The 10,484-nt window shown below is 44.0% G+C and overlaps 1 protein-coding gene across 2 annotated transcripts in view; it reads left to right on the plus strand.

The window, feature by feature from the left end:
- The window catches only part of ttc7b (tetratricopeptide repeat domain 7B), a 49,280-nt gene extending 45,770 nt beyond the window's left edge, over nt 1-3,510 (plus strand). For both annotated transcript variants that reach the window (XM_083792646.1, XM_083792647.1), the window contains one exon: nt 196-3,510. In XM_083792646.1, the coding sequence (XP_083648772.1) occupies nt 196-343 (148 nt within the window). In that variant the 3' untranslated portion in view covers nt 344-3,510. The remainder of the gene's footprint in view (nt 1-195) is intronic.
- Nucleotides 3,511-10,484: the final 6,974 nt, after the last annotated feature.

The following is a 10,484-nucleotide window of genomic DNA, read 5'->3' on the forward strand; positions in this document are numbered from 1 at the left end:
CTAGTATGTCGCAGGGACTTACCCCCAATCCACCCCAATCTTTGGTATGACAAGGCCGGGGATCAAACCCCGACCTCCTAGTCCCCGGGCGGACTTTGTTTTCTCGTGTTCAATGGAAAAACACTCGAAATTATAGTAAAATGCAATTGAATAAATTGATCGTGACAACCATGTCGTCTCCCCCCCTCCCTGCAGTACGGCTCATGACGTGTGGAACAGCCTCGGGGAGGTGCTGCAGGCGCAGGGCAACGCCGCCGCCGCCACCGAGTGTTTCCTCACCGCGCTGGAGCTGGAGGCCAGCAGCCCCGTCCTGCCTTTCACCATCATACCCCGAGCCCTCTGAGAGGGACACGCACGCATGCACACACACACACACACACACATTCACTGTTCTACCCCAGAACAGAACAGAACTGAGGCCACTTTTCCACCAGGGTTGAACCGGCTCCGTTCTTTTTTCCAGCCTAATTTTGAACTAGTTCACTTCAGAGTGTTTCCACTGGAAATGAATTGGTGTCAGAACCCTAAAATTTGGTTCGGAAATGGAAAAAAAAAAAAACTAAAACGTTTTCTTGCCCTGAACTGGGAACCAAAGTGGGCGAGTCACTATTCTACAGGCTGGAAGTTGCAGATGCGATATTAACAGTGGCAAAAGCAAGTGAAAAAGAAAGGTGAAACTTGTACTGCCTTTATCCCCATTAAATGAACACTTTGACCGGTCATATTGGACACATTGCTGGCCAGGTCTGGAATCGAACCTGTGGTAACTGCTAACTCATGGCCTTAACTACAATTTGTTCTTTAAACTGGTGGAAACACAAGCCGGTTCGTGGCCGGTTCCATAAAAGCACCAAGGCTCAAAGGATCTAGAACGGAACAAGTTCTACAACCAACGTTCTTTTGGTGGAAAAGGGGCCTGAGATGGTCTAACAAAATGGTTCTCACATGTTTACCTTTCAGGGTCTCCCCTTAACTCTGACAGTGTACAAATGGATCCAAATGGACCCGTTTCTGTTACAGACTTGCAAGGGTCCATTTAGACCCTGGCCTTGAGAGTCCCTGCGATCCTCTTTGAGAGCCACTGGTCTAACGTAACTAGAGGGTAGCATTGGTCCCCAAAGAATAATTAGATTTTATCAGACTCGGTCCGAAACGGACCTTGGCGGTTCTTAGACTAACTGGACCCGATGCACAGGATACATTAATACATTTACACCGCTCATTTCACCATTGAGACTATAGCCACCATCTGTGTGACTGTACTCTGCAAGCTGTGTTGAGACATACCTGTCTTGATTCCATAAAATCGGTTATGAAATAAAAAATTCCATAATTGTCCTGACCCGTACCGAAGGGATGAGTCAATATAAATAGCCGATCTACAAGCTCGCGAAGCGACGAGTTGTGTGGTTGTACCAGTTTGACCATTTGGTCAAATGTCTAATCTCTCTTTTGGGTCTCGACCTGAAAAGCTTGGGAACCACTGCTCTAACACACACACACACACACACACACGCACTCACACGTGTTCACTGTTCTGCCCATAGCACACTGAAACAGTGGCACGAATGCTATACTTGTAAATCCTGCTTAAGCCATGCAACCCTTATGCACGCTATACACACACGCGCACCCACACACATTTTGCTGTCTAAAACAATAGAACGCACTATGGGCCCGCATGCAGCACACATGTTTACGGTCACAAGAACACAAACAGTCAAACACACACTGACTCTCGTTCTACTCAAAATAAGAGTCGCACACCTTGTTTCCTTGAAGTTGTGACTGTTGGCCATACTGACACAAGCCAGCCCTTCCCACAATGCCTTGCTACAGTATGGCCTGTGAACCCTGACCTGTAGTAGTGACACTGCAGCCGGCGAATCTGATAATTGTCATGGAGATGGAATCTCAGCATGCCGGATAGTGCTATCAACGCGCGCGTGTGTGTTTGCGTCTATGTGCACTATGTCTGTCTGTATGTTTGTGTGTGTGTGTGTGTATTGCTTGTGTACTTTTGAAAGCACTTTTGTGCACGCCTGTTTTTGTGTCTGTGCATGTGCACCCTGCGCCTGTATGTGTGCTAACATGTTGCCTGTGAATATTTGTACGCGGTATGTGCCCTCTGTATATACGGTGTGTGTACACATGTACATGCATATATGTTGCGTGTTACTGTATATTATTTTGTCCTTTGTAAAGACATAGATATATATAAATATATATATATATATAACGTATATACAAGACGGTCAAACTGATGTTCCTGCTGTCATTATTACCATTGAATTCCTATGTTTACATTTTTTTGAATAATTGGTCAGGAAGATGCATAGCCTCTCTCTCTCTCTCTTTCATATATACACACACACAGTCAAATAATACAGGCTGGTGGGCAAGTAAGCTGTGTTTTCTGCACACGGTTTTGCTGTAAATGGGGAGGTATATTTCATATTTAGTAAATTTTCCTCCCCAAGTTTAACCCGTTCTCACTCAAGTCCTTGTCTCACACAACTCATGCACACACTTGCTGCTGCCGTCTACGCAGATAGACCGATAGGATATATATATAGTTACTGTAAGCAGACCAGAGCGTAGAAAGGTTGGCGCACTGCAGTCTGCGTTAGACAGGCATTGTCAGCAGATCACTGAGAAACCAAACTTCTGTAAAGTCGACAAAAAAAGAAGAGAAAAGCCAAAACTGATGGCCAAACCGCAGGCTGTGTTTAGACAGGTGCACGAGATCATCTAACGTTGAACTCCTTGTGGACCATCGGATGATTTTGTGTTATGAGTTGGTAAATGAAAGCACATTTCATTATATCTATGCATTTTTTATAAAGTAGTATGGCGATTTTCCTTAACCCACTTGAACCCAATACACAATTTTTTTTAGCCAAATAGCCAATCTACAAGCTCAAAATGAGCTTACTGTATAGACTGGCTCATTTTTAAATTCTTTGACAATTTCTGAAATTGTTGTCGCACATAATGGCAAGCAGGGACACCAGGGTTAATGTGGTTCATTGCAAACTCAGGAATGATTGGGCAAATATTCCGTGTTTTTGGCTCCAGCATTTGTTTTGTAATAAATACTAGTGTATGGCCTAAATGAAACGTGGCAGTCTAGCCATTAAAAGGCAAAGGTTCATATTGGTAGATGTGCTCTCCTGTGTCAAACACAGCCACGGTGATTGCGTCTCACAATGTCCGATCTTCATGTACGTTTAAATATGAGATGAATATAATTATTTTTCTTTCCATGATTTTTGATTATAAATACAGATGAATATCGTTCTATATTTGACTGTCACAAGTGTATCATTGACTTCATTGTTATTGTTGATATTTTAAAAAGGTGAATTATAATTCTATTTTCTGGACGTGTTTAACCGAGAGATGCTATTGAAGGAACGCTGAAGACTGGGCTGATTGGTCGATGTCAGCTTGGTGGGCGTTCTCTTTGTACTGTCACCAAGCAACTGTAATTAAGAACAAGGAAGTTAATAAAAGTGATTGAAAAAAACTATGGCAGAATTCGTTGCTTTATTGGATATAGTATTGTCTCTCCCCCAGGAATAGGCCTTTGCGCTATTTGGTAATTGGCCTTCTGACTCGGAAGCATTTAACTATTAATTATTGACATTGTCTTTGTGTTCTGCACCAGTTGAGACCAAGTTGTACACGCACAAATTTGGTCTCAACTGTGCATGTTTCTTTCCTTCCATGGAGCGCCATGGAGCAACATGGCGTCGCCCGTACGGTCTTCGCGTCTTGTCCTCTTTAGACCGTCCTTGCCGCTGACCGACCCAGTCTGGGTAAAGGAAGCCGGGTGTGTACTGTAAGTCTTCAGAGGTCAGTACATAGCCTCTCCTTCACCAAGACTCCCATTGTGCCTCCACGTGACAACGCACGGTAACTGGCATCTCATTGTGCCTCCACGTGACAACGCACGGTAACTGGCATCTCATTGTGCCTCCACGTGACAACGCACGGTAACTGGCATCTCATTGTGCCTCCACGTGGCAAAGCACGGTAACTGGCATCTCATTGTGCCTCCACGTGGCAAAGCACGGTAACTGGCATCTCATTGTGCCTCCACGTGGCAAAGCACGGTAACTGGCATCTCATTGTGCCTCCACGTGGCAAAGCACGGTAACTGGCATCTCATTGTGCCTCCACGTGGCAAAGCACGGTAACTGGCATCTCATTGTGCCTCCACGTGGCAAAGCACGGTAACTGGCATCTCATTGTGCCTCCACGTGGCAAAGCACGGTAACTGGCATCTCGCGAGTTCAGGCTAAACCAGTGGGGGATCTCGGAGAAGCAGTGGTCCCTAGATGTGGGGTGCCACATCAGCGCTGGCACCACACCAACCACTGCCCCACTGCCATGTGGGTAAGCCCGGGTGGGCGTATGGCTACGGGAGTAAACCCCCAACGAAAAATATGTGCTCTGGGGGATTCACATCGGCAGGATACCGCGATCTCTGGCCGTCCCCTGCAACTCCAAACAGTAGAAGGCCGATCTCTGGCCGTCCCCTGCAACTCCAAACAGTAGAAGGCCGATCTCTGGCCGTCCCCTGCAACTCCAAACAGTAGAAGGCCGATCTCTGGCCGTCCCCTGCAACTCCAAACAATAGAAGGCCGATCTCTGGCAGTCCCCTGCAACTCCATACAGTAGAAGGTCGTCTTGAGTACTCTGGAAGAAGCTGGATGGAGCCAAGGCAGCGAGAGATGCAGGTACTGTGTGCGCACCCCTACACTCACTGAAATCGCAGGCCCATTGACTATGATGGACTGCCATAAACAAGTAAGTGTGTTTTTGTGTGTGCGAGTGCTCGGGCTCTGGTTGTGACCCCAGGGCAGGAGTGTGTGTTACTTTCTCGGTTGCACGTGTTTGGTCATGGATACGGGGTGTGTGTTACCGCGTGTCTGCGCCATGCAGAGGTATGTGTTACAGCCTCTGTGTGTGTGTGTGTGTGTGTGTGTGTGTGTGTGTGTCATCAGAGCATTAGCCTGCCTGTCCCGGGTGCTGACACCCTTTGTCCTGGCGTGTCCTGGCGTCCTCCCCCGCCGCGGGTCACACACACACACACGTCAGTGGTGGAAAAAGTACTCGCATATTTAAGTATTGTACTTAATTACAGTAAGTATCAAAAGTAAAAGTACTCAATATGCAGAAGGTCCCATTTAAAGTTTTCAAACGTATACAAATGTTTTGAAAATGGCAGATCTGCAGATGTAAAAGAATGCAGATACACCTGTCAGTTTTGCCACAGTGACTTACAGCCGGGGGTAAAGCCTTTGCACTTTGAATTGGAGTCTGATCGGGTTTTCTTGCATTTGGTTCGAGCTCAGTAAAACCTTGACAGGGAGTGATGAGTTTACCAACATCTCTTGGGGTAAACTCGGGACCATGGATATAATAATACACAAAAGCCACAGAAGTATCAAAGACTCACCACAAATACTTGAGGGTCTCTTGGCAGTGTCATGTGTAGGTATGGCCTTCAACCATGCATTGACTTCTCTGCTCTTTTCTTCTCTTAGGGTTCACGTTTTCTGAATGGCCACAGTTTCCACTCATTAGTTCACAAACTGGAGGAACCCAGATGATTCACTCAACAGTAAACAAACCAACATACAGCCAACAGTAAAAGTAAAAGTAAACATACTCGACTTTTAAGACCTTTGTTGCGACTGTAGGTTGCATTTACTATGAAAACCTGCATCTCCCGTCCGTTATTCACGCCTCCATATATGGTCATGCCTCGTGACATCACACCATACTGTATATGGTCACGTCTTGTGACATCACGCCTCCATATATGATCATGCTACGTGACATCACGCCTCCATATATGGTCATGCCTCGTGACATCACGCCTCCATATATGGTCACGCCTCGTGACATCACGCATCGTGACACGTCATGCCACCTTATATATGAAGATCACGACACTGACCTAATCAAACCCTGGATAACCATACATGGAGAAGACTGGATCATCACCTAGATCTGCATATATGGAGCCGGCCAGCAACTCTACAAGCTCACAATGTGAAAGCTTTGGGATCCCTTGTTATAGTGGATGTGATATGGTTAAAGAGTGCAATTTACAGGTTGCCTTTCTAAACCTGTAAGTGCGTGCGTGTGTGTATTTGTTTACAGAAAGTCAAATTATGTGAACATAGGTTTGGTTATTGGCTTTAGGTCTGGTGCCCTGTGGCTCCGGTGCAGTGGATGCAGCCTTGATGGGCTCAAATCATTAATCCTGAACAAAAATGTACCGTACTGTACTTTATGCCAATAAATGAACACGCCTCATCCATTAAGGCTTGTTGAATTAAATGGGTGGTGGGGGCTAGTTGTCCCTTAATCCTGATGAGTTTATTTCCCCCTCTGAGACCTACAGTAGAATTCCAGCCGGGACCAATAATCCCCTGTCATCGCTTGATTATTATTCAAGTTCAAATCTAATTCTGAAATGGTAATTTAACATCAAGCAGCTCAGCTGAGTTCTACTGTGACCTACCAAAACAGCTCTTTACATAAATAAATATATAAACCCCCTTCCAGGCCTGACCCAGAGGGCAGTTAGAATTGAATCGTTTAGGCTACTGTTACTTTACTCACTAATACTTGGTATTTCGTTTTGTTGTCGTATGCCAGGGATATATTATATTCCCATTTGCATTTTCGCAGGAAGGCCAAAACACATTGCCGAAATCTAATCTAAAAGCCTGCTAGGGCACCTGTGGTAAACGCACACCTCACAGGCTGAATAATACATGGACATCAATTAAAGTAAACACAGGGTCAACTTGAGGAAGTTTTGTCTTGTAGAAGGAAAGAGGGAGGGGGGGGGAATGGAACCCCCGCCGGTATGGAAGTGAAATGTCTGCTCGTGTTGTAACGTTAGGAGGTGAGGTGTGGAAAACTGACCTACAAACAGTCAGCACTTTAGGCAAGAGAATGCATGGCGGCATTCAGGCCCCACTGGCTGTCAGGTCGAATATTGAAATATTGATGTGACGGAAACCTAGAGAGAGTGTGTGTGTGTGTGTGTGTGTTGGGGGGGGGGGGGGTGGTTCAGGGCATACAGTATAGAGAAATAGAGGAAGCTTAAAAAAAAGTGAAAAGAGGGCAGAGGAAGCAAAAGAGTATGAGGAAGTGATCGAGGGAAGGAAGGAAGGTAAGTTGAGATCCAGGCAGAAAAGGATAAAAGGATCTCTGAGGTCCTCACACAGACAGACACACCTAGCAATGACTCGACTCCTTTTCTCTCCCCTCATCCTTCAACTTTACACACACACACACACACCCTCCCTCTCTGACGTATACACTGCTTTTTTAACCACTTGAACCCCAGCATCCAATGGACATTCGGAAAAAATAGGCGATCTATACTGTTACTGTACAAGCTCTCAACGCATCATATACGCTAATAGATCCGCTATTTTCAGCGAAGATATTTAATATAGGGAAAACAGAAAATACACCCTGAGGGACTCCGCTCAGCAACGTATGGGGTTTGTCGAAGTGCTTAGGTGAAATCTAATGGCATTGGACAGGTCAGCTTGATGCTAAAGGCATAGCCAACATCTATACAAGACCCATGAGGTCAGGAGCATTATGCATAGCCTGGATGAATGTCTCTCAGACCACTCTCAGGCAGTTGGACAACATCCAAAAAAAGGCTTAAAAAACCATTGGGGTGGACCTTGTCCTACAGCAGTACGCCATCAGCAAGCTGAGTCATGGTTGAACAGTTGCAGCACCAAGCCATGCCCTGGAAAACCCCAAGTCAAACACCAAATGCCTTGATGGGAGCTTTCTCCACTCTGCTATAACAACATGGAAGGAACAGCCTTCCTCTTGGGGTTGTTCAAGTGTAGTGTTCATGCCGTCAAGAGGAGGCTCAGCGAACGCCTCTATGTGGCTGTTATCTCCCATAAAGCTCGAGGACTTTTATCCCACATTCAGTTTCTAATATACCCCTGACTGAGTAGCTGCAGATCAGTGAAGGCTCTTTGAATATTTGTCTTAAAGCCTGTATCTGCTAAAGAAAATAAAAGAAAGAAAATAAATACCAGGTGTGGGAACCACCCGGATCCCCTAGCCTACATACAAGTTTGACGTAAGATAAAGATGTGGGAATGTGGTCACTAATATATAGCGGCTTCTTGGAGACATTTGGGCGGTTATTGCCTTCTTATAAGTATAACTCTCTCAGGGTGAACATTATCTCCTATTGTGTTCTCACTACTCCCTCTCCAGCTCTATCAGTTCACCCCCGATCCCCAATGTATTCCATCTCTCTCTTTCCACAACTCCCATGTGTTTCCACCCCCCTATATATATCTCTTTCTCTCTCTCTCTCTCTCTCTCTCTCTCTCTCTCTCTCTCTCAAACATCTCTCCCATGCCCGGCTCTGTTGCCTAGCAACGCCTCCTTATTCTGGAGGCAGACCTTCTTGATGATGGAACTAGTGAAGTCCTTATAAAGCACACACACACTCACACTCACACACAATATTATCTATGTATTGTCATACCACCCTCAGAAGTCGTACTGTGGCTGTACAGTATAATGCAGAATAATAACCAACCAGCTGAACGGATTCTCCCATCTTGTGCATGCAGAAGTGTGTGCAGCCAGAACATCAGTAGTGTCACTTGTGTGTGTGTGTGTGTGTGTTTAAAAGAAATTAAAACCTTATTTATTTATTTTTCCGCAAGCTTCAACCTTGCCTCCTGTTCCATATTTGAAATGTTCATGGTTTTTGAGGGGCACTAGCCCCTCCTATATAGAGGTTTAATGTTTGTTTTTCCTTAGACAAACATTAAAAACGCCATTGACAATGGACAGAGTTTAATATTTGTTTTGTCCTCAATGTTGTGAGTGAGATGTTGTCGAGAGTGCCCCTCACTTCACACGGGTGTGATTTTTACTTGTTTATATTATACCCATTCACACACCCAACCTTGCATGTTCCTTCATCCATATATAATATTGAGTGACATCTTAACCACTGTCTTAAACCCCATAAAGTGTGTTGACTGGAGCCCCCCAGGGATCTATTCTCGGAACCATCCTCTTTTTTTTTTTCTCCACCAAATATCTGTGCCTAAAATAGCTGGTCTAAAAGCTCTCAACTGAGCTTGTAGATTAGCACCTGCCAGGAAGAAATGCAGGTACTTCAAACAGCTGGAGCTGGTTTAGCTGATTAGATGGAACAACCATGGTTAATATTTGTCCCTGGTTTTCATGTGAATTTTACATGGCCCTAATATTGATCTGCCTTGTCCTTCTTTTTATCATTCTGTTCACTCATGTTTGTAAAAAGTGGATTGGGTTAAATATATTGGGGAATACAACTTTCAATGTTAAATGCATTTAGAATAGAGCAGGTGTTATTGCAAACTACAACGTTATAAAGGTCTTAAAACAGGATATTTAAATTCCTGTGTGCATATCACCTTGTAAGACAAAACACATAGTGTCACAGGATGTTCATGGGACATTACCAGTGGTGTAAAGGAACTAAGTACATGTAGGGTACTTAAGTACAATGTTGAGGTATTTGTACTTTACTTGAGTTTTTCACATTTCCACTTACTTCTACTCCACTACATCTCGCATACTAATATTGTACGTTTACTCCACTGCATTTATTTGAAATCTTTGTTACTTTCTAGATTTTGATTCTTATTACAAAATATAGCCTATACATTAACCACTTTAGCCTCATATACATTTCTGGAGCTTGTAGATCAGCTATTTTCAAAATATTCTTTCATACACGAACATCTGCATGTACTGCAAGTACATTTTGATGCCAATACTTTTGTACTTTTACTCAAGCCCATCTAGAATTCCGGACTTTTACTTGTTTACTTGTATTTCTACATTGCAGTATTGACACTTTTACTTAAGTAGAAAATGTGAGTACTTTTTCCCACCACTGGACATTACAAGACTGACTGTCCCCACATATAGGATGTTGTGTACCTTTTATTAAATTAACATTGCTGACCCTCTGAACTTTGATGAGAATAGCGTGCAAAGTTAAATTAAGCTTACGTAAATTGAATTTATATCATATAAATTCCTATGCACTGCCTTTTTTGGTCGGAAAACATTGCTTGCTATCCCCTGGCCGACCAGACAATAAACTGTGCACGGAGAAGGACTTCTGACTTCTATAAAATATTTTATAAGTGCTGGAAAATGTAAACATAGTTACAGCAGGCTGTGTGTCTCATACATGCTCACATACTGTAGGCCTATGCAAGATGGCAGGTTTACATGGTTTAGAGTTTAGTGTTCATGTCTTTTTCATGTTCATGTCCAGTGTTTTTATTTAAGTAAAGTCTTGTCAAGTTCCTATTTTGGGTCCTTCTTCAGTTAAATGAATACTTTACCCAAAGAAAATACTTTTTTGTCTTATCAATTACACACACCATGAAGCCTTG

This window comes from Protomyctophum parallelum (assembly GCF_964188405.1).
Source record: "Protomyctophum parallelum genome assembly, chromosome: 20".
Classification (NCBI taxonomy): Eukaryota; Metazoa; Chordata; class Actinopteri; order Myctophiformes; family Myctophidae; genus Protomyctophum; species Protomyctophum parallelum.